A 26,283-nucleotide genomic window follows, 5' to 3' on the forward strand; every position below is an offset into this window, starting at 1 on the left:
GGATCCCTCCGCCTGCAGAGACAGACAAGCTGTGAGCAGAAGAGCAGCCTTGGTTATTATGCTGCTTGCTACTGAGGGGTCTCCCTCTGTGGCTGGGAACCCCAGGGACACCGCAGGCTCGCAGGGCGGGTAAGTTCCTTACATCTACAATTTAAAAAAATTTCATGAAAACCTGTAACGCTTTTGGTACAGAAATCTAGACATCAGGTGGTTAAAAAATCAGGCCTATTGAACAGAAATGTATGTTTGTTTTAAACCATGCCAAATCAATAGGCATACCATTTTACATAAATGAAGGTTCAGCCCAGGTTACATTGCTTTGAATGATGCAGATATCTGTGCATTTTGTTAGCTTGCACCAAAACATCTTTAGTAATTTTTAGTCTTGATGATCATTGCTGATGTTGCTAAGCATTTGTTGCATTCCTTCAAGCCTATCCAACCCTTTTTTTAGCAATTCAGGAAATACTGTGTCATGAAACACAACTTCCCTGTAGACTTGTTGCTGAGAAAAGGGTTCAATTTCTGATTGCACATACAGAGGATTCCTCTTATCGGTTTTTCTCATAGCCTGTATTTGTCACATGCATAGACAAGAAAGAAAATTCAGATGTACGCTACTCTCATTATCTGAAAAGTATTTGGTCAAGAAATAATAATGGGTGCGACACTGCTGACCTGCTTTTGAAGATGCAAGCCCTAGACAAATCCTTAAATATATTTAGCTGATAATGATAGTGTTCAGAATTAATTTGGATTTGTAAAGTTTGGTTGCTGACATTTAGCTAATACATTGCTGCAACTTATAGCTCTGTCCGTCCAACTTTATAAAAAGGTGTGTGTAACTAAGCTCAATAATTTAGTGTACAACACAACAACAGCGGGTTATGTAAATGTATAGTGACCAATTAAAAATCAGTTATTCATGGTTTGACTATAATAATACATTCTAATACCCATACAGAGGTCTTCTTTCTCTTTTTTATAGGAAACACCAGTTCTGTAATACAATGCTGCATGATAAATGCTTTTATGACAAACTAATATATAGGTGTCTTAACTAGATACAGTAATATACATTTTACATATGTCATGCTCTACTACTGGGTCTCAAAGTCATCACTCCCATTGCTTTAGCCATCTTTGGTAAATAATTTATGGTGGAGCTATTACCTCTTTAAAGAAAAAAAAGCAATGAGAGCGATTGCAATAGCAATGTGAGAAATTACAGAGGGTGCTTATGTAGGAGTAAAGAGCAGAGTTATTGTAAGCAGTTATGTGGGTAAAAAGAGCTAGTATATTATGTTGATCTGTTGTCAGTTACCTAATTTCTTCATGCTGCTGTTGAGTGCATTACAAGCCCATCGCAGAGCTGACAGTGATACACATAGTCTGCGGTAAACATCATTATGGGCCGTACAGCTCTGTGTCACAGAGGCATCTTTATTACGCTAAGTGCAGCATGCCAAACTGAATTACACAGAGATTCATAGTATGATAAAACAGTGGTACCTGCCATTAAAGTCCTTGTCATGCTAGCAATCACTCACAAATATTGTGAGGTTCACTGCTCTGGAAATGAATCATTTCCAGATATAAACAACCTCTGTTAAAGTAGACCTGGTGGAAATGCATCTCATCATGCAAAAGACCGATCTGCTGAGTTTAAATTGACAGCATACAGAGATAAAAAGGTTTCTTGGAGACAGTCCTAGCTAGGCTATGTTACCTGGAAATTTTGTTAGGGTTATAAATATTAGAAATATGTCCATACTGAAACCATTACTAACCCTTCTCCCTGTTAATTTAGAAACAAGAACAATTATCATTCAGTTTTGTGTGGGATTTCTGTCCAAAATATACTGTACAAGTCTGAAATTCTTGTTAATAGTCACCTTTGCACATCTGTGCTGTGAGAACTGTTTTCAACACCTTAAGTAAAAGCTGCATAAACACTTACCAACCAACAAAGTAAATGAAATTCAGCTTAGTTTAAAAGCAGTAGTATGACAAAGGAGAACCTTGGGACCTGTACAGAAATGTATGTTCCTGTATATATTATTTCATATATTTATGAGTGTCCCAGGGACTCCCTGATAACTTTTCTTTTCTTCATAAAGTTTCTTCAAATATTGACTCTAATTCCTGATGTCAAAGCATGGACTGGCCCTGTCCCATGCCAAACTGTATATGTATACTCACACTATGAAAGGTGGAAGGAGACTCACTAGAGGTCAGGTATTGGAAATTTAGGGTTTTATAAGCATAACTGAGTGGAAACTACCCAAATATATAAAGTATCTGTTTCAGGTATTGCTTTCTAGATACAAATGTATTTAATTTAAATGTGAAATATATATATATATTAAATGATTCCAATTTTGTGTAAAAAATCTGCAACTATTTAACTAAACTTGGGGCTGGCAAGATACCCTTAAAAGTTAAATCTTGTCTTCTGATCTAGCCATGACTTTAAAGTGTTGCCAAATCCATCTAATGTCTCTGATCTGATTTAACCTTTATCTTCAAACTTAAATGATGTATTTTAATCTGCTTTGTGACCCATTTTGCACAGTTTAATTAGTAATGTATTTCCTTTTAATTACTTTAATTAGTGATATGCTTAGTGATATACCTCTCACATCCACAGAAGCTTTAGAACAATACATTAGTGTTCAGTGCTTGGAGATCAGCGTTGGTAGTTCTCAATGCAGACCTCTATAGCAATGCCTAATTAGAGCCTTTCTAATTTGACCCTTACTGTGCCATTCTCTTAAGTAACCTTTCCATCTTTCTCATCTCCCCTGTACTAATATTCCCTGTTCTAAAGACCATTTTTCCTGTGTTTAAAGATACCAGCAAGTTCCTGGTGTCAAAGTTAACAGATATGGCCCCAGAAGGTACCTGGAGCTGGGCCGCTGGTACAATGTGAATCTAGGAAGTGCTCATCCTGGCTGATTACATGTTTGATCATTTGTATCCAGGCAGTTATATAAGACACTGATTTTTATCCACATCTACAGCAGACATTTAGGCTTAGTAAAAAGGGAGGGCAAACGCTCCAACAGGATGTGGTTGTGTCTCGTGTGACAGTATTGAATAAAAAAAATAAATAAATAACATTTATTAAACATATGAAAACATACACATAAGCATGCGCTTTGATAACCTATACACGGAACCCCCTACCCCCATTGACCAACCTATAGGCATGCACTGACCCTAACAACACACAAATGATAAATATTCTTGTAAAAGTTGGATGCCTTAGAACAAAACATTAATTGGCATTATTGCCAAACAGATAAAGTTAATGGTGAATATTTTGTCACATTTATATGTTTGACATCTATAAAAATGTATTATTAAAAAAAGTTACATTTTAAATTAATTTAATTAAAAAATAGACATATGACAACTGTTTGCCAATTTATGTATGTGAATGTTTTATTATATATACAGGAAATTTATATATTTGTTACACCAACCATTTTAAAAATGTAATACTATGAAAATACCTTCAGAAAATGTTATAACCATGGCAACCATAGTAACACTAGGGACAGAAAGCATTGCCAGAAATGTTTATTCCTACTCATGTACATTGGCTCACTGCTTTCTCAGCACTTTTTTTCTTATTTTAATGCTGGGACTTATCATGTTGGTATAACAGACAGATACCTCAGCTAGTAACCAGAAAGGGTCATGGCTCAAGTCTAATGGAGGAGAAGGTAATTGTATGCTAAAATATATCATCTCCCCAATACATGCACAATTCCCATATTTCATTCTTTTAACTTCCAATACTACCCATTCTATTTTACCCAGCTTTTTAAAATGTCAAAATAAAGAAAATATTCTTGCGTTTCCCTTGGTTTATGTGTTGATTTTCTGCAACTCAAAGTAAAATATTCAGAAAAAGTAATGTAAACAAAGGATAACACCCATCTTTGGAGGCTCTAATAATTTTTTTTTTTTTGTCTTGTCGACAGCTCAATCCAGTTACCTTTCAGCAAGTTCCTCAGTACATTTTTATACAACAAATGCAGCAAGTGAATAACCTTCAACATTCGAGGCCAAATATTTTGTACCAGCAGAACATGACAGCCAATCCCTTTATTACCATCAGCAATTCTCATCAAATGGCTAGAGGTAGACCACAGTATCACCATCATGTCTTTAGGTAGGCCTGCATTTTTTTTCTTTTTTATTAAAAAAGCAATGTAAAGCAATTTGTATGCAAGTTCTACAAACCAGACATATACTCTATATTAAGCCTTTAAACCTCCAGACAAAAGAACTGAATTTACATTTACAAAAATCATACAACATCAAGAGAGGACTGAATAGCAGCTACAATTAAGTGGCCATTTCTTTGTAGAGACAGTTTTTTACACCTTTCAGAAATAACTTTACAGCTCCAACCTCTAAACAGCTAAATAGATATTTGAAATTTACATAGGAAAATAGTCTAGTGTAAGGCAGGGTATAGCACGAAAACGTGGTGTCTCCTGATGCAAGCGATTGTTGTTTGCAGGTTGTGAGAATTTAGCATTTACTAGCATGTTCATTTACTAGCATGTCTGTACAGTGGGCAACATGGCACAGCACAGGTTTTGCACATGAACAACAGTAGGGTTCTAGGTTATGGTCATGGCAATGACACTATCTACAATACAAAATGTTTTTCGAAATTCTTCAAACCCAAACTTAGAATGTAAATCTCTAAAGTAAATGCTTTGGGGATACCTTAAAGCTGTATGTGTTGATATGGGACAGTATGATTTTTTCAGTCCTGGAACAATATAAACTAGATTTCTTTTACAATTATTTGTGTATCACAATTGGATAAAGAGACATTTAAGGCACATGTTATAAAAGATAATCAAAAAATAACTTTTATTTTTCACATTAAAAAACAAGTAAAAAAATCACACAGATAATTTATAAAAACATCTTCCATGTGTAATATGGTCTCGCATAGTTAAATGGAATCATAATTCGACGCATTTCGTGGGTATCCCTCGCTTCTTCAGGAAATGTATCGAGACCAATAAATAGGAATACATAAATATCACCACTCCAGGTGGATGTCTTCTCCAATAGATTGCATGCGGGTCAAAAAGTCTCAGAACAGCATAGCCAGAACAGCACAATGGGGATCTCAAATTATTTATCCAGTATCACTTGTTAAGATTATATATCACATTCATTGCATTGTGATTTTTTACTTGTTTTTTATTATATAAAATAAAAGTTATTTTTTTGATTATCTTTTATAACATGTGCCTATAAAGTTCCTTCATCCAAATGTGACACAAAAAAATTATTTTTCTGGGATGTGGCACACATGAAAACACTATTCTGACCACTAGACAGGATACCAAAATATGATTCTTTTACAATTAGCTTGGCATACATATAGCATCAGCACCCCAATCTAACTCATTTCAGTTTGGATAGTACAGATGATTTAGCAGTGTAAAAACTGACCAGCATCAGGACCGATTTATTCAGGGACAAAAGGCCTATCTGGTGAATGCCTGAGTTTTATTTTATCTAAGGGAATAGGAAGGGTGTGGTAAATGCAGGTTAAATAATGTGAGGTGGTTTAGATGCACGCTGTTCTTGCTTGAAATAAAAAGGAAGTTAAAAGAACACAGGGTGAGTAAAAAGTATCTGCTGTACTTTGACAACTTAAACTTTAAAAAGTCCCTACCAACATAGAACAAAAATTAATGAATTTAAAAAGAAGACTATGGGTGGGATAGAAGCTAACTTGTTTTATATTACAAGGAATAAAACAGATGGTTCTGGAATATCTAAAAATAGATCCAAAATTTTGAGGTGGACCATAAGTCAGAAATTAACAGGCATACCACATATATAACTAAAATATTGTTTTGATGTAATTATAAGTAAAAATGTATAGTAAATGCAATCTCTTTATATTCATATTTCAATACACTTTAAACTTCTTAAATGTAATTTTCTTAACTGCAATGATAAGGTATTGTTTTTCAAATACATATGTTTCAGACCTGACTATTATAATTCCAAGAAAAATGCTTAAAATTATTTTCAGAGTCCTGTGTTAAAAGGTCAATATTGTTGTGAGATTTCCGTAGAACAAATGTTATTTATAGTATTGGGCTGTTATGTTACTACTACCTGAGAAATAATATGTTTAATGTTTCCTTCATTAGATTCCAATTTCTTTTTGTGTTTCAGGTTCAGTTTAACTAATACAAGAACAGTACTGAATAGGACATATGACAGCTCAGTTGGAAATAGCATGAAGCCATTTTAATCTTTGATTGTTTCCTGAAGTGATAAACAGGTATCCAACTTCTGTATCCTATTAATAAACATCTGCTTTATGTTTTGCAGCACACAAACATTTTATTGCATAATATTGTTTAGGGCCTATCTTGCTAGCTTTATACAGCAATAAATAATTTCTAGACTTACCCAACACCTGATCTAGCTCTGTAGAGTAGCTTACAGCCCATGCTGTTCTCTTGGCATTGTTAGGGGGTCATATGAACATTATGACTATGGTCATTATGCATGAACTGTGTAAAGCCAAAGTCAGAGGATTTTTCAGTGTCATGGGTAACCTGTATTACAGGGGTTCATATATAAACAGTTAGCATAACAGATTTGTCCAATGTCTCTCCATTAGCGACATACCCATTACATGCCTTGGTAACCATCCAAAAAGATAGTGTTTTATCCAACAACCATTCATATTCGGTGCTTCTCACAGGCACATAGCAGCTCTTGTCTGGCAACTTTGTTCTTCATTGATTACTACATTGAGCATTACATTATGTTTACCTTTACATTGTATTTACACTTTGTAGTGCACATCTTAGTACATTAGCCCATGTCTACTTAATGCCTTTTGAGTACATTGAAGTACATTTGACCATCTCTATCTTTTACTCTTGAGTACATTTGCCTGTCCTAATTAAACAAGTATTTATATCGAACAACTTCGCTGTGCAAATTGTTTATAAATTAACCTCTAAATGTTTATTTGTAAATGTTTCATTTGTTAGATTTTTAACTATATCATTAAAAAAAAGGTTTTCATTAAAGTGATAAAACAGCTTTTAAATGGTTAATTCAGTAGCATGCTTAAGTATCCAATATTGATATGTTTCTTTCTCTACAGAACAATGCCAGAACTAAAGACATCTTTTTCCATCTGGAACCTAGAGAAGCCTTACCCTTATCCCCTTAGATTTGTATTCAGTTTTCCTGTGCTTGGTTTCTTTGTTTTTCTGTACAATAAAATGAAAAAAGATATTTATTCAAATGTTAATTCAAAGCATATGTATTTTCTTACAAATGATGCAATCCACTAAAATTACTTTGTTGTCAGTTAGTTTACTCTGAATTATTGTATGTGAAGGATAAAACACATAAACACAATATTTAAGATAATCTTGTTGTGAAAGATGTAATAATTACACTACATTCTCTGTTTTATGATGCTTACAATATCCAGTCCTATGCTTTTGTCTGATACGCAACATAAATTTAAATAGCAGCTGTAATCTGGGACCTTTGCAGAAAATAATAACTAATTATGATTGCATTCTTATCAGAGGCTCTCATACAGTGTAGCATTGCTAAGCTTCTCTTTTGTGTGTTTCACACAAGAGTAATCACAGAAGAAGTGAGATCTACCTTTGTCTCAAGAAGAAAATGTTCAAAGTACTTGTAGCAATCTTGGAGGCAATGCAATTGTAACATGAAAGACTTGGGCTTTACTGTGAACCTGAATACAAATACTGAATTGTAGAATTTGCTCTAAATGCAACAGACAGTTTAAAAGATTCCTATTTACCCATCACACACACAGCTTTTACAGGTAGAGGGGAGACCCTCTTTTCATGGCAGAAGCATAAGTCTTGGGGCTCAACAATGACATCTGTATAAAAAATGAATTCTTGGTAGACATTAGCTATTAGATCCAAGCAACCACCACGCAGATACTGTCTGATACCCATTAAGGCACATTTCCCACTCAGGATGTAGGAGGTGACCTGGTGCATATTTTCAATAGTGATCACTGAAATAGAGAGTGTAAAGGTCAGCTTTAATATATCAGTGCTATACATACTGAAATAAAGGGCTGGCATTAAAAATTCACTGGCCTTGCTATATAGAGAATGGAGGATACTAAAGGTTTTTACTCATTCATCCATTGCAACATATAGGGGGTGATAGGTACATTAGGAAGTGTGTGGGGTGACAAAAATAATAATAATATGCATTCTTGAAAGGTCCACTTTAAAGGATAAATCTGAACACTACAGCCATTGAAAACAACATATGAGTTTTCTCCACAGTAAGAGCATTATTTTTTTGGCACAATGGTGATACTACGGTATGCTGGTATAAAAAAGGGTTGTCTTTTGTGCACAGACCTGTAATGTAAAACTCTTTAAAATGTTGCAGGCAGGAAAAAAAATATATAGAAACAGATCATGTGATGAAAAAAAATCTGAACTTGGGAAAGTGCTTGCTTAACAATGGTTGTGCTGCTTTTTTACAACAACAGTATTAGCCAGTTCATTTTAACAGTTGGCATGACAAAGGTATGATATGGTATGATAAAGAGAAGTAGATTCTTTAAAAAAAAAACTTTTTTAGCTTAGTTTTGAAATGTCACTGATTATTTTTCAGCTGTTGATTATCTGTGTGACTTTGATGAAATATGTTTTATTTATTACTTTGGTAAGTAACTATTATTGTTTGATCACACCTGTATTGAAACTTTACAGTAAATAATGCTGATTTGTATTGATTACCTTCAGACCTCTTAAACAAGTATTTTACATGAATACTACCCTGGTGAAAAGAGTTCAGAATCACACAATATTTCCCACCCTGCCAACACCTGGGAGGACTATTTTCATCTTGCTAGTGATGCAAGTAAGTCAGGTGCAAAAATGTAGCATGTATCTTAGCAACTGAGATGTTGCATGTATATAATGAATATGTATGCCTAAAATCATATTCATATGTATGTAAAAAATACAGCTCACCCTTTTCATTTTAATATGTAAAATTTTACTTGCAATTGTGTTATAAGAATAGATGGTCCTTACCATTATGCACCAATTCCCAAACAATTGCTATATTTCTGGAATCTTGTGCTATGTTTGTGATAAAAAAAAAAGTTTCATTTGTAACACTCCAACAACTTGTTCGAAAAACTCCATTCTCCTTATGGAAGACCAATTACAGAATGTAATGAAGCCTAGCACACCCAGCATGGAAGACAAGGGTTTATGAGTAATACTGAATCATTACACAGTCATGCAGAGTCATAACTGCATCCAGAAGTAAATCAGCAAATTTTCTATAAATCATCAAGCATATTTGCTAATTGCTTACTGGCAAATTAACTACTTGTGGGCATGCTGCAATATTTAAAAATGTGGGTTGACTTTTGAGCGTCTTGGATGTCTTGAATGTGTTGCTGAGATAATCAGAGGGCCTGTTTTAATGATAAAAACTAAAGCAGAATACAGAGGCCATAAAGTATATTGAGACAAACTTGTTTTTGATTGAGGAAGTGGGCCTGATTTATTAGCTCTCCAAGGCTGGAGAGAATACACTTTCATCAATAAATCTGGGTGATCCAGCAAACCTGGAGTGGATCTGGTCAAGGATTCAAAACATTTGCTAGCAAATAGCAAATGACTTTGAAGAAAACCCTTCCAGGTTTGCTGGATCACCTAGCTTCACTGATGAAGGTGTATCCTCTACAGCCTTGGAGATCTTTAATACATTTCTCCATTGAAATATTTAGCCTCACCTCCTATTCTGGTGACAATTGTCATTTTGTTTTATTCACTCCTTTTTGTCAATGCCAATGATCAGCAAGACAAAGCCCCTGATTCATCAATAAAATCCGCGCTCGCTGGAAGCGCGAAAGTACACGCGCCCATCGATCACGGATTACCGCGGTCCGGACTCGAGTGTGCGCGTACACTCGCCTCACTGCCAGCCGGATTCCAGCCTTCACAATAGGGAGCGCGAATCTTTTAATACAAGCTCGCCAGTGTAAAGCTGCCGGAGATGTGCGGCTCCGGCCGCGATCTTTTTCAGTTGCTGAATAGCGCGATTGCGTACGATTTCGGATCGCGAATACGAATGCGCGACCGATAATCCGATTCTGCTTGATGAATCAGGGGCACAGAGTGTGATAAATCTACCTAGTAGGAAAGCAAACAGTAATTTTGATATATGATCCATTATGCCTTTGCATAGGCTTTACATACTTTACCCAAACCTTTTCCATATTAAATATTTAAAAATTTTCTGTCACCTACCCTAACATGCATATACATGTATAATTAAAAATATGTACAGATAAGTTATAATTTAAATTGATGATTTGCTCTGTTGGAATGGCCTCTGTTTGGCTTGCTGCACATACATCGCTTACATATATCTATAGAGATGGATTGTTATTGGGGCACAAAAAATACCTTGTTTTTCCAATTTCAATATATTGTAATAATGCCATGGCTGAGAGCTCTGCTGCTGTTCAACTACTTCACTTATCAAGCACTTCCTAGTACTGCTACTGCAAACTTCCATAGTACTGCTACTTTCCTCATTTTTAGATTTCTAGCTCCGAACTGAAAGAAGACATTGAAGAAGAACAAGGAAGTTCAAGTGTTTATATGAAACATACTGCGTTTATAGATAGCATAATGCATGGCGCTAAAATAATATAACTATTCACAGGCAGTCTTGGCAGGTTTACAATTTAGTGATTTTACAGAGTCCATATAATTGAGCAAATAAAGGTAAAAATAAAAAAGAAACCATGCAATTAAAAAGCACAGATGTAATAATGGATAGTTCTTATGTTGCCCACGCAATATTATTAGGCACATAAGTGCATAGCCCTTGTTATACTTTCAATAGCCTACACATCACTCAAGGCTGAAGTCTTCTTAATGCAGTGAATAAATCACTAGTATAAAAAAATAGGTAAATGTGCATGATTTGGTAGGCGATGGAGTATGCACACAAACATAAAACATTAAGCAAACACCATGCAACACTGAAAAGGATTACAACTGGAAATTAATTGTAATGTATAGTTACAGTCAGAGGTACCTTACATAATATATCATCTGTATAAATGTGTTCCTCATCACTGTGTATCATGTTTCAAGGAAGGAGCTATTACAATAAACTGAAATTCATATCATTTGGCAGTTTTTGATAAATGCTCAGAGTTTTTCACCGCTATAAGGAGCTCTGTAAGTATGCCCTGTTCCAATATATGCACCAGCTATGAACATTATTACCTATTTAAGTAACAGTAACTTCAGGAATATAAAATAGGTGAATTTGGAAGTAATCTTCCACTGTACTGAAGCACAATCAGACATAGTGTTAATGAATATGCATTGAGTTATACCGGACTTATTATGAGATTTTCATTATGTGAAAGGATGACTAACCCTTTATATAATGAAAATAATATATTTTTTTAATTTTTTTTTGGAGAGTACCCTTTCCCTTTAGTCTTTACAGCAGTAATGGTAAAGACTGAATGGGAACCCCAGAGCCTCCTGAGATACATATGTCAATATATCCCAGGTGGTCTCGAGCTGCTGCTTCTGTGCATGCCTGATCTCAATTTCTGGACTTTTCTGGAATGTATAGAACAAGTTCCAATCTCACCCATTCGCAGTGAGATCTGCATATTTTGTTTGCATGTGCAGGAGGAAACACCATTACATTAGAAGAACCTAGAGGAAGATTGCAGTGCCGGGGATTCGTCCAAGCCAGAAAGACGAAGAAATCTTGGACAGCATGGGGCTGAATGGGGAAGGCTCTTGGATGGGATCAAGGGCTCTTCGTAAGTAAAGGTAAGTTTTAATTTTTTTTTAAATATGAAAGTTCCGCTTTAAGGCAACCCATTTATTACAGTTGGCTGCCAGCACCTTACAATGAGGTCAACATTAAAAGTCTTAATTGGAGTATTAAATAGAAGTCTCAATAGGTCCTTAAAGGAAAACTCTACTTTTGAAGAATCTCTCCTTTTGAAAGAAATGCTGGCTATCATGGTGATCCAAATTGCTTTGTTCTGCGTCACCGAGCTGGAACAAGTATGCATATCACATGCTCTGACTTCAATTGTTTGACTTGTTCCAGGTCAGTAACTCAAAGTGCCAGAAATAGGCAAGTATTCTAAGAAAATACAAAGACAGTGTTCATATTTTACAAAGAAAAGGTTTCCATAATTGCATTATGACATAAAAGAAAAATGAAAATTTCATTCATTCATGTGCATTATAAAGTCAAAATCGGTTAGGTTCTGTGTTAAGACAAAAAAACCATATATACTAACAAAACTTGATATATGTCTGCCCGTAGTATATTAATTCTGTTTTGTGTTCTGCACACTAACAGCCTACTGAAGTATTTCAAATTTAATAAACAGAATAAAGGATCTAATTTACTACATTTACTTTCCTTGCCTCAGATAAAGATGACAAACTGGGAATTAGTGAATATATTCAATTACATTAGAAGAAAAGGGTTGATTAAGTAACCGTATAGGATACAAAGTTATCATTTTTCATGTTAAAATATAGAGTGAAATCACCAAGTAAAGCTGCTGATTATCTTTCATATCGCTGTATGACCAATGAACATTACAACGATTACCCAGAGGAGACACAGAAAATCAGAGTCTTTTGTCCCAGTCATATCGTGGTTTGGGATTATGACTGTGGAATGAATTATAGGCCAATTTCCATGTTAATTGTGAAAATGCTGTGCATATTACTGAACAAGCTCTCTTGCACACAAATGCAGTTTAATAAATTATATATTGGCTAATTTACAGGTTTTTGTACAATATGTACAATGGTATTTATGTGATGCTGGTAAACTATTGGGGCTGAGTAGATAAACATCACACCATTGCGTCAAAAAGTGACTAGGAGGAACAACCAAACTGTATTCTTACTGTATTCACTGTTACAAACCCGTGATATTATACATATGGTAAATTCACCAACAAATGTTCAGTAAATTGTATACCTTCTAACAGGTACAATATAGCATGATGTGTGCACAGATGTCAAAAATGGCTGTAAAAATATTATTGTTCAAAAATCAATAAAACACAATACTAAATGCTAGCTGAACCTGTACAAAACCCTGGCTTAAAACGTTATATTCAACAAGAAAGATTCACAAACGTAGTAAATGTTAAGGAGGTTACATGGGAGATATGTTTGTCAAGAACAGCAAATGAATAGAGTTGCTCAAATTTTTTTGCATTTATTTATTTATCTGTACACATGCCTATGCTCATGGATATAATATATATAAATGTGTACATATATAAATGATTATCCATAACTTGTGGTCTGTGAATGCCTATTTGAATATAGTAGCACCGTGGAAAATTTTTATTTTTTAATCACCCAACTCTTACACAAGTGCCCATATTCACACCTGGAAAGATATCCTTGAACAGAATTATTTTAACTGAGGTAGCATGGATGAAATTTTCAAACAGCCACATTTGCACATGGCAGAATCATGAAAATTGTCTGTGGCTGTAGTGTTCCTCACTCATTGGTGCACACATGCCTGGATCAGCTACAACAATTTATCAGTAGTTCAGGTCAATTTATTGAGGCGCCAACTTTCAGGGAAATGGTTTACTTGGGCCAGTCTAATGTTGTTCTTCTCTAACCCCCCCCCCCCCCCCCCCCTCACACTATTATTATACATTTATATAGCTCTGACATATACCATACTTGTTTATCTGCATACATACCATGTTAGTTTTAGAGACTTATTTACTAAATCGTTTTTTTTCTCTTCATCTACTTTTAAACCATCTTTTGTGGATATTCATAGGTCATAATAATAACTACTATCTTCATTGTTATTTAGCTACTGGTAAAGGTATGAATTGTTCAAATTTTATTTACAGTCCAGGATCACACATTGATTTTGTTTTTCTCTTTAATTCTGCTTTTGTATTTCCTTGTTTATTGCCTTCTTTTTTTTGGTTTGTATTTTTCCCTACACACTTTTTTCGATATAAGTAAGTGCAATGCCTCCCAGCCAGAATCTTCTCCTGCAGGTTTTTGGAACCCACCCATCTTTGTCTAAATGTATTTTGTTTTGTTTGGGGTGGTTTTCATGTTTGGTAATTTTGTTCTTTTTATGTTCTCCCAAGATCTTTTGTGTAATTTCGAGTATTGCCTTAAAAGGATTCCAAAAATTCTCCCAGCCTGCAGACCCCCACAACATAGTCCTTGTGATGTTCCTGGCCAATGTGGGGGACAGGCGTGGGTCTGGATTTTATCAAATGACTTTTGCCTCACATTGGCTGCCTCATTCCCTACCCAAGAAGGTAACAAGTTGAATAAAGGGTATTTAAAAAAAAAGAGCTACCCTTTTAAAAGGCTTTGAAAATAAAACTTTAATTTTTTTTTTTGTAAAGGTGGACCCCCCTTTTTATACTAACCCCCAAGTTAGCATTTGTAATACCTCCTATAATAATGAGTCACATTCTGGTGCCAATAACCCCCTTGTTATATATGAGTGTGTGTATACAATGAGTTTGTGTCACTACACGTAAAAAAAAATTTAAACAACGATGCTTACACTCTGGAGTGGCACTCTGCTGTAAGATATATCCCCGAGGCCCAAGTCCTGATTCTACCAGAATGAAAAAATCCAAGATAACATTTTACAGATAAAGTCATACTCGATCAGCAAACCAAACAATGTAGCTAGGGCATCTTTTTAGGCGCAGGTGAAATGGGCACAGCTGCCACAATTCAGACTAATTAACTATTAGTCTATGCTGTTGTATTATTGTTTGAATCCATTAATGAATAAACAGCAGAGTAAAGAACGCTCACTGATCAAAAAGTGCATCAATGAACAGCTCATATGGATAAGCACCTTTTTTGCATACCGTTTTTACATGCAATTTAATGATATATTAGCCCCAGCGTTTTCATTTGTGAAACTGTGTTCTCTTTTAAAAGAATAAGGCATAAAATGCCACTCACAAGTTTACAGTGCAACTCATGCAAGCCACAATGGATCCTGTCCAAATAGTTAACATTGGATGTACAATCTTTGTGTGCCCAAGGGGAAAAATCCTTTTTTCCTTTGGAATCAATGTCAGGAAAAAAGTCCAATGCCATTGGTGTCAGTGGGATAACATAAGCTCCATCATTGCTGTCCATGGGATAAAACAAACTCCATTATTGGTGTCCAATGGATATAATAAAGTCCAATAAATAGTGTCAGCAACATAAAAAAAACTCCATCATTAGTTGCACTAGGAAAAATATGTTCCATCATTGGTACTAGTGGTTGTAAAAATTTACCCTGTAAATGGTGTCAGTGAGATTAAATAAATTCCATTGTTGGAATTTGTAGCAATACAAATGAGCTACAATATTGGTTAAAATGAATCAAGACATTGGCATCAGTGGAAGGATAAAAACCCATTCTATTGGTGGCAACAGCTGGATTTATTAAGCCCTATTACCGTAGTCAGTGGGATAAAAATAAACCACGTCTTAATTTTTATAAGATGTTTCCATGCAGTCATGTGCACACCTTTGTTGTATGTACGTTTACATCCTGTATTGTTGTTATATTGTTCAAAATTCTAATAAGAAATATTGAAAAGATAAAAAAAAGTACCACACCGGTAATGTCAATGAGAATAAATAAACTTCATCTTTTTAGGATTTGGAAATAAATACTAAATATTTTTATATCGTTGGTTTTAAGGGAATTAAAAAAAATGGTGACAGTAGGTTAAAGGTCGAGTAAATGGCATCAGAAGGAGGAAAATAAGAATTAGTAAACCCCATCATTGTTGTCAGTGAGACAAAAAAAAAGGAGTCCTAGAGAGAGTGAAATAAGTCACACATTGGTATGGGTTAGAGTAATATTAGCTCCATAGTTTTGATGTAAGTTGGATAAAATAAGCGGTTGTTGCGGTCATGTCATGTGAATGTAAATGTAAGAAATATAAACCCTATTTTTAGCCCAGTTGTTGCTGTGAGAGAATAGTTTTCCCCAAAAATCCCCATACCTTTAGTATCAGTGGGTGTAAAATAGGTACCATATCATTTGCATCAGTAGGAGTAAAATAAGACCCATATTGTTGATGTCAGTAGAGGTTGACAGAGGTAGAGAATAAAGCCTAAAACATTGTTCTAGGCACCCCACTATTGGTGTCAATAGAAGCAATATTATACCCTTAGTATGGTGTCAGTGGAATATAATAGGGCTAGTCACCGGGGCATGGTAACTTTGGGAGACTCTGGTTAACAGGCCCAGCTTTAAAATGCAATACCCTGGAGTAACTTTCACCGTTCTCATGTAGCTGACGTTTAGTTTAACGTGTAGCTGTGCGTTTAGAATTCCTCATCCAAAGGTCCCTTGATTACTCGGGATATGACTATAGTTGCTTTACTGAAATTGATTCTTTATTTTTTTTTCAGTATACTTAATGCTGAATGCAAATTATCACACCTAGCCTTCTTTACCTGAATAATTTACTTAAGGAACATAGGTCTGCCTGTTTGACTGTTTTAAGGTTTACTAGCCATGGTATGCTCCCTGAGCTTTATTTCTATATTAGTCACCTAATGGCCATAGTTGTTCAAGTTGTTTGTTGTATTACAGGGGGTCTCCCTAGCTCAACCCTGTTAGTCTATGAAATTTGAAGCAGGTATTCCAGATAAAGTGCTAATCATATTACCCTCAGATATATACGGCCTTGGGGTTTTTTTTTGCTATGGATGGCCATCATGTCAAGATCAAAAAAACTCTCTGAGGCCCTTACGAAAAAGGTTGTGGATGCCTAAAAGCAAATGCCTCTATATTTATCTAATCTATCAGATTGTACCAATTTACCCTTCATGAGACTTGGTCCAGGAGAACATTTTTCTGACAAAACACAGCATGTTAAAGCAAGACAGATAGCCTTGTATGCCCACAGTAACGATAGACATATATATTGCAAAATTAAATAAGCATTTTTGGAAAGGAACCTCAAATAAACTCTAAGCATGATGGAGAAAAGAGGGTGGAAATGTTCTGGTTTGAGGTTGCTTTGCTGCTATATTACCTTGGCAGCTTGTAATTGACCAAACTGTAAGCCAAACTGAAATCTGCATCATAGGAAAGTGTGGTGAATGAAAATGTGATTGCATCTGCACCAAAGTTAAATATATATATCAAAAATTGATCTTTTGTGTCAGTAGTAGGAGAATAGGAACCATATCATTGGTGCCAGTGAAACAAAATAAGCCCCATAATTGATTGGTTTTAGGAAAATATCTTCCAACATTGGTTTCATTGGAAGTAAAAATAAACCCTATTGTTGATGTCAGTTGGAGAAAATAAAATCATTGTACCATGTTTGTGGCATCAAGTAAGCCCCATCATTGGTTTCTGTGTAAGCCATGTGGTTGATGTCAGTGGAAAGAAAATAAGCCCTATGTGGATGGTGCCAGTAGGAGTAATCAAGACCCATATAGTCAATGTTAATGGGAAGAAAATTGGTTTCAGCAAACTAAAAGAATTTCCATCATTGGTTAGTGGTACTTACATTTAATCTCAACTATGTTGTCAGTAGGTGTACAATTAAACTTAGTTGATAGTGGCACTGAGATAAAACAAGCTCTGTAGTTTGTGTAAGTGGGAGCAAAATAAACTTCATATTATTAGGAGAGGTTCATGGGAGAAAAATAAGTCTCATGTCAGTGTTAATGAGATAAATTAAGTCCTAATATTGTCAATTAGTGAAACGTACCTCCTATTACTGGTGTCTGAGGGAATAAAAATAAACCTATCAATACTATCATTGAGATACAATAAGCCCAATCATAGGTTTCAATGCAAGGAAAAAAGTTCTATTACTGGTGAAGGTAAATGTAAAAATAAAACACCATCATTGATGCTGCTGGAATAAAACAGGCATTTTCATTGGATCAAATAAGCTTTTTCTTTAGATTCAGCTGTAAGCAGATAATAGAAATAATAAGTTATTGGTGTCAGTAGGAGGAAAATAAACGCCATATAATTGGTTTGAATAGGAGGAAAAATAGGTCCCATGCCAATGTTAAGGGGTGAGTGATGTTAAGTTATCAAGTGAGATAAAATAAGAATCACAGTATGATGAACATCTTAGTATTGTTGCAGCATGAAAAAAAAAAAAAAAGATGAGCTTGCCTCCCTCTAAGTTATTTGAGATTTTTATGGTCAGTGTTATTGGTAAACTGAAGGGGCAGTCCCTGCAAGTTGCTATCTCAACTCCAACCAACCCTAAGACTCCAGCTGATTGCTTGCACAGATATTACTTGCTTATATCACCTAAATGACATTCTTGCAAACATTTTTTTAGCTTTTACCTTTTAAACAGAAAAACAGATCTGAAAGAATCCCAAAGATTACTGGAGAGGTGGTAATGTGTCAAAGCTTCTAATGGAATAATTTTTTCTCTATTCAAGAAAATGTGATGGATGTTGCAGGTTGGCTGTGCTCGAGGTAACTGTGCCAAAGGCCAGAGGTTCCAGTGCTGACATGAAAAATACCAGTAGTTCTTCCAGACATTGAGAGTCTGCATGGAGCTGTAAAGAACTTGTATTGGGTGGCATTGTTGGTATCTAGTATTCATAGGAAAGAAGATAGAGTCAAAAGATGACTAGGGTGTCTCGGACATGATTTGAAAAAAAATGTCATAAACTTAGATCCATATTGTTGTTGTCAGTGGTATGAAAAAGTACCATGTTGGTGCAGGTGGGATAAAATTAACACAATTCTGTTGGTTTCAAAATAAAAGTAAGGCCTGTCATTAGTGGTAGTACCTAAATTAAATTAACCCCATACAGGTACGATGGAGGGAAAATAAGGCTTGCCATTGGTGCCTGTTAAAGGACAGCAACTCCTATCATTGGTGTCAGTGAAAGGATAATAAGCCCGATATTCTTCATGTTAGTTCCTTACAACAAGCTGCATTTTGCTAATCAGTCAGAGGAAAAAAAGATAAATTGTTATTACCAATGGAAAGTAAGCTCCATCGCAGGTCTCAGTTGGAGGAAAATAAGCCCCATATCACTGGTTAATATTTTATCTCAGTAAAAAAAAAGCTTTTTTATGTATGTCAATGTGCTGGCTAAGTAAGAGTAAAAAAAAAATCCCTGTTGACTGAACCAGTTGCAAGCTTTGAGCTTCTGGTGTCGATAGGAAAAAAATGACTAAAATTTTTTAAAGTTGGTGAGAGTAAAATAATCCCTATATCTTTGGTGTCAGCTGAATAAAAACAAATACCTTATTTGTGGTGTAAGTGGGTACAAAAGAAAACCCTTAGTTGGTGTCAGCTAAAAAAGAACCCCATTACTAATGTCAGTGTGAGAAAAGTACTTACCGTTGTGTATGTCAGTTGCAAAACAAACCCATCAATGGTGCAGTCGGTTAATAAAAAAAAGAAACATCATTGTTTTAAGTGGGAGAACAATAATTTCATATCATTACTTTTAATAGAAGGAAAATCATTTCCATGTCATTTTTGAATGTGGGATAAATTCTGCCCATCATTGGTATCAGTGGGTAGTAAGTAAGCACCATATCCTTTATGTTATTGGGATACAACATTTGTTGTTGTCTGTTGGAGTAAAATAATTGTGTAATAAAATACATATTATAATAAATATATAATAATATAGTAAATAATAAATAAAATAATAAATTGGTGTTAATAGGAGGTAAACAGGCCCCAAGTCATTGCTGTTTGTGACAGTGGAAGGAAATAAGTTCTATGTTGTTGGTGCTAGTGAGATTGGTGTCAGGAAGAGTAAAAACAATTCCCTGTGATATTTGTCAGTGGAAGGAAAATTCACGCATACTTTGATTATCAAGCAAGAAGAATTTACCCCATCCATCTGGCATAATTACATAACGGACACCTTGTTACCAATTTGCCCAATGTCCTTGATCTTGATTCTGTAGGACAGCCTACAGGACATGCACATGGGACAACGTCCAAATTACCAGGACTGCCCCACAGTAAGCAAGAAACTTGCTTACTATGTATGAACCCATGCCGACCAATTATATGTAAAGTTAATTTAAATGTGTTTAGTTTTTATTTGTTTTATATATATATATATATATATATATATATATATAAAACATATATCTATATATATATATATTTTATGTTTTTATAGATTGTTAAATAAGTATTTTTCTGAGCTTTACTGTAGGTTACACATTCACCTTACTATATTTTACTTCTATTAATGATGCCATTTATGCAGGGGTTGCCCTTTTAGCCTGTGAATATGAGTACATTGTGCACTGCTCATTTATGCTTGGTAGATGTAAAGGATTGACTCACAGCTGCACATCATTTCTACCTGGGAATAGAAGATGTTGATCCTGTAATGGCCTGTAATCTTTCTTGGCTAGAGATATAGGGGTCAATACTACTTATCAAAAAATGCTTTGGGCAGGCCAACATCTTCCTCTTACATTCTCGGGTCAGACTTTACTACGTCAAAGCCTTATCATCTATGGGAAAAAGGTCTGTTACATCCCATTTCCTCAAAATAGCAATGCTATTGGATATATGCACAAGCAAAAAGATTTCATGTTTACTAAACTGAAATAGCAAAGCTGTGTTTGTCACACCTGATGCACATTGGTATGATTGCTTAATAATTCATCCAAAATAGTGTTAAAAAAAACTATTTTATTCTTTTGGAGCAGTATTTCCCATCCAAATATGTAATTTTGCTGCCACTTTAGCTGGTGGAGCTGTGGTCAATCCTCATGGAAATATCAGTTTACATGTCTATTATTGCTAAAAGTTTAAGTATATGCAGCAGTGATTCCCATGTGCTTACAATTTACAATATTGGTTTTACCTATACAATAGACAGTGGTTCTGTCACATGAAGTCAATAAAAATGCACAAATAATGAGTTTCATCCTCTTGAGAAGAAGAAATTATAGCAAATAAAGCAGCCTTTATAATTGCATTTCTAATGCATTTTTAAATATCCAGTGGTTTAACTGTTACAATTTTGATAAGTTTATGATGTGTTTACATAATCAGTGCAATTGGGGCTTGAAGCCCTGCTTTATCCTTAATGCTACCTACAATTTTATTTCAAATGATCAAATTACATTTTTCAGTTGAGCCGTGTAAAGACATGCTACTCTTTTATAGGAAACAAATGAAAATTTACAGGTAAGTATCAAATCAAGGCTGTAAATGTGGTAAAGTGTTTTTATTAACCTTCAATGCTTAAGTTTCAAGAGTAAAAAGTGGAAGAAAATGGCAATTGTGATACAAGATTTTTTTTATTTGAAATCTAGTGTCCAGAATGTGATGGAACTAAACATAGTTCATCTAGAGAGTAAACATAAAAGTTCACTACATGGACTAAGTGAACAAGTAGTAATTATGACGAATTGGATTAGGTGGGAACATCCAGAACAATCCTGATGCTCCAGTACACAGTTCACCTGTCACAAGTGCAGTTTTTAGGTGGTTTACATCAGGTGATAAAGAAGTATTCTAAACTTCTGGAAAAACACGTGTCCCGATGCGTTTCCCCTATTGGCTTTTTCAGAGAAAGTAAAGGCGTAATATAAATGTCATGCCCGGAGAGACTTGCGCGTAGGTGGTGTGAGCCCTCAGCAGGGCCAAGGCGCAGAGTCTAAGCAGTAACCAGGTTTTCTCCAGAGCCTCTGATGGTGAGGATGTTGCGCCACTGGTTACTGCCAGGTTGCGGTCCTTGGGCACACCAGGTGGGCCAAGCACGGTACCAAATCACTAAGCAGAAGGATAGTCAAGGGAAGCCAGGGTCAAGACAGGCAGCAAGCAAGAGAGGTCAGGTCACACGCCAGGGGTCAATAGCCAGGGATATAGTAGGCAGATAGCAAAGACACAGAGGCCACTGCGTGCACAGTGAACACAGGAGACACTGGAAACAGCAGGAGGCACAAGTGATGCAGGGATATCCACAGGCAGACAGGAATACAGGAACAGCACAGGGAAGTTGGCTAGGAACCAACAAACTGGACAACGAAGGGGTAACACATGAGCTGGACACAGGAAACACTGGATTAGGCTGCAGGTGTACAGGAACTAGTTCACAGAACTGGAGAGCTTGGCACTAGTATGACTTGTTGCACAAACACAAAATGGAGTCTGAGAGCCAGCTAAAAAGCCAGGGCTGGTTAAGAGGCTATTATCTAATTGGCCAGATGCATGGACGGAGTTGATAAAGCTTGGAAACAGAGGCACGCCCAGCATCAGGACTGCCCGCATGTGCAGGGGAGAGATGCATGTGCTTTAGTGAGGACAGGTAAGTGTGACAATATAACAATGTATTTAAGGATGAGATGAGGTCATAAGAACTAGAAAGGTTTGAGATGAATGGGGATTTACCTATGTTGCTCCTACCAGGTCTTACTGTGTACTAATAGTATGTCCCTGCAGATCCAAAATAATAACAGCTAGTTTTCTGGGTCCTTAGGCACATGACCATTGAGTCATAGGTCATGCAATATCATTTTATCTCTAAGCAGACTCTTGATTGGTTACTCCCTGTGTTTCAAAACCATACAGGTTACTACTATGATCAAGGTTTGCCTAATTTTGTTTGAGCACTATCCCGCCAAACTAAGGCAAAAATATGGACATAGAATATCTAAATCTAAACTAAAATGTACCCAGCCAACCATTTAGTGGGCAAGCTAAACTTATGCTGGCCCTTGTAAATAAACAGAAAGCAACTGCTATGTATATTACAATCACTATAGTAAATGGTTATGATAGATGGTTTACAGTCACAGTGAGCAGTGTCTGTCTCCAATGTACAAAAATAGGCAAACTAGTTTGCTCAAACAATCCTCTTATAAATTAACACAGCCGAATGGTAGAATGGTAAAAATTAGCCTAAATCTAAACAGCAACATTACAGATTACATTCTGCTCGCACAACCTTTAATGGAACTGTGAAAGCCTACCTGAACCCAGCTATTATCAGGTTTTTACATTATCTAGTAGTTGGTATATCTAAATGAGATCATTCAGTCAGATTGTAACCTATATAGTTTGGATTAGCATTCATTATCATCATACTTTATCAAACTAGCCACATTAGTGCACTGTGTTTACTAATATTTTCTGAGTATTGCTATAGTTTGTTTTGCACTTTGCTATAAGCCCAGGTTATATTATAGTTAGTACTATACCTAGTACTTGGCACATTCAATTTATCCTGGAATGATAAAACAGGACCCGTTGACTAAGCTTTACTAATAATACCCTTCAGTGTGCAACTGGTTTTCACTGTTACAATACTGCATTAGATAGAAGTATTGGAAATTAGAGGTAAGTGTTAACTTTAGTTAGTAAAAGATATACATTTTTTGAATATGTAATGATGTCCAGATAAGCTACCTAGAATGGATGGTGGAAGGTATTTGCAAGACTTATTACTTAAGCTTTTCATACCAAACTGCTTTTCCGAAAACTGAACAGATCTTTTGGTATCGGTTAGCTCACAGCTTCTAGTTTGTGCACTTGTGCTTCTAGTCAAAATTTCTTCTTAAACAAGAAGCACGGTGCATAGGCAAGAACCAATGAAAACATTTCACTGCATGCATGCTTAGCTTTTTTCAAAGTCAAATATTTTACACTTCCCCTTTTGTGTAGTCTGGTAAAAATTAATGAAAATCAAACATTAATGGAAATACTCAAAAGTTTTAGCATATCTAAAACCAAAGGACAAACATTCTATACATTGTATATTGAAGCAGACCAGTCATTAGTTGTGGTGGCTGCACTGATTTTCTTTCCATGTAGCAGTGTTGTCAGTGCATCACAAGTGTTAGGACTACAGAAAACGTTATCCACTCCTCTTCCCCATAATAGAGTAACCAGCAGAGGTATCTGAGAACACTGTAATTGATAAAAGTACAGCACAGACTAAGAACCTGAAAAGTTACCAAAATATTACAAAAGATTATGACATTTCTGGTAAGATAAACATGTATTTTTTGCACTTATCAATGTGATTTAAATACTATTTCACCAGTATATCAAACCAAAAAGAACCAATACGAGAACTTCATTGTTAAAGTTTACATACACATTGACATTACTCTATATCTCTTATGAACCAAAGCAACGTTTAAATTTCAGCTAAAGGATTCTTGAATCTTTGATATTGAATAGTGTTGCTCAAACATGACTGCAATGTCTGGACACAAACATTGTACTTGAAATGCCTACAAATCAAACACTAGCAATAATACTTAACATTTTAACATTCAGAAATGAATAGTGTGGGCAGATCGCTGCCTTTAATGCCATGAAATCCCAACCAGTCTTGTCAGACGAGCCTGCTTGACTATCTAACTCTGCCCCATACTACCTTGACAGATTGTACATGCATACATTGATTTTTTATTCCAGCAAAACAAAGTTTCTACTATAATTTCTAAGACCCTGCCCATACACTGTATAAGAAAAGATACACAAAAATGGCAGGAGCTAAAGCCTATACTTCTGAGGTAGTTCAAAGATCATGGCATTGTTAGTGCACTTTCTCACCTTGGGTGCTAAAGGACCTTGTCTTGGCATTGTACTAATCTGTTATCAACTGGTTTTGTCACTGCAGTTTCAGCACATGCCATGACAGGGTTGGCAAATGTGTCCGTGCAATCTCCTATCCTGCTGTAGTAATAATAATGCCAACATTTTTATATGACAATATAATCAAAACAATAATCACCCCCTAAAATTATATGTACATCTAGTATATGTCAGGCACGGTAATTTATTGTGCATTTAAAAGCAAGAAAGACTGCTGCTGGGCACTGCCATCTTCCTACATTATGTAGGGAGATGAGAGAAGTTACACAGAAACTGACTTACAAAGGAAATAATTAGACACCCCCAGAAGAGGAAATGGCTATGATGAAAGAAAGGAGGGAGCTGTGCTAGGCAATCTTTTGATGTTATTTTAGTAGCAAGTTCAGGGGGACAAAAGTTAAAAACAAGTTCACAGGTAAGTAAAATGAATTGTTGAAAGAAAAAAAATTACAGTAAGCATTTAAAATACTTAATTCTGCTTTTACTTGAAAATATTTTTTTTTTACATTGGTGACAAAGTCTCTTTAAAAGTTTCCTGCTGAGCACCTTAGGCTAAGAACTCACAAGTCTCAAATCCCAAGTGTAAATGTATTTCTGGTCTCACGAATGTGACAAACAAAATCTGACCTCTGGATCACCCAGAAATCCTTTGACTCCCAATTAATATTCACATAGTTAGGTATTCATTGGATTCCCAGTGAATTACTTAACATTGGATAATAGGGTCACTTTAAATATACATGATTTGCTTGCTGATAGTTAGATATAGTAAATAAATCCCCCAATGGAATACTGCTCTTTTTTATTGTGGTAGTTTAGGTCAGTTTACCACTTTTTAGTTACTAATAAAAAGGTAAAATATTGCACAGTATAAGTGTATATGTAAGATGTAGGTGAGAACAGGAGACCACTTCACAGTCTCTGGCCGCACCTCCTCTCCTATAGATTTTGAGTAGTGCAAGTGGAACACCTAATAGAGATTTACTCCCAGCGGTACTCACTTGTACCTGATAAAGTAGTGACAGCTCATTCTATGGTAATCTTTTGAAGGTGTTTTTGCAAAAACAATAGGAACAAGGACAAATGGAATACCCAGACTGTAGCACATTATTCTCAAGATGACAATCCCAGGATGAAGTACACACTTCTCTTGTATATTAAAGATGGAAATATTATCACATAAAACAGCAGTTGTTGTATCTACTATGTTTCAGGCAGGCAACTGCTGTATCAGACCAGTGGAGGTTCTAGTGGTGTACCTTTGTTCGCAGTTCTGTTATCTTTCATAGCAAGAACCGCAACAGAGTTTAGCCAGTGGCGTTTAGTGGTGCCAAATGACCAATGCCCTTAGGGCTCAGTTCTCCAGCCCAGGACTCCAAAATGAAGCAAAAGTCTGTAGGCAAAAGACTTTACCAAAACCATGCTCAGCATATTTGTTGAAAGTGGTTCCTGCCTTCTGAAGAAAAGCTTATCAGTGATTGTCTAGTTAACAACATGCTACATTCTAGGCCAGTACATGTTGCATCTTTGACCCAGTGCTCTGAATTTTTAAGTAA

At 35.6% G+C, this 26,283-nt stretch overlaps 1 protein-coding gene across 1 annotated transcript in view; it reads left to right on the top strand.

Annotated features, from left to right (window-relative positions):
* Positions 1 to 7,314, top strand: part of C1H1orf94 (chromosome 1 C1orf94 homolog) — a 65,725-nt gene extending 58,411 nt beyond the window's left edge. Inside the window, exons 4-6 of the mRNA XM_072398704.1 lie at positions 3,993 to 4,183; positions 6,232 to 6,340; positions 7,181 to 7,314. Coding sequence (XP_072254805.1) covers positions 3,993 to 4,183; positions 6,232 to 6,310 — 270 coding nt within the window. The 3' untranslated portion in view covers positions 6,311 to 6,340; positions 7,181 to 7,314. The remainder of the gene's footprint in view (positions 1 to 3,992; positions 4,184 to 6,231; positions 6,341 to 7,180) is intronic.
* Positions 7,315 to 26,283: the final 18,969 nt, after the last annotated feature.

This window comes from Pyxicephalus adspersus, chromosome 1, assembly GCF_032062135.1.
Source record: "Pyxicephalus adspersus chromosome 1, UCB_Pads_2.0, whole genome shotgun sequence".
Classification (NCBI taxonomy): domain Eukaryota; kingdom Metazoa; phylum Chordata; class Amphibia; order Anura; family Pyxicephalidae; genus Pyxicephalus; species Pyxicephalus adspersus.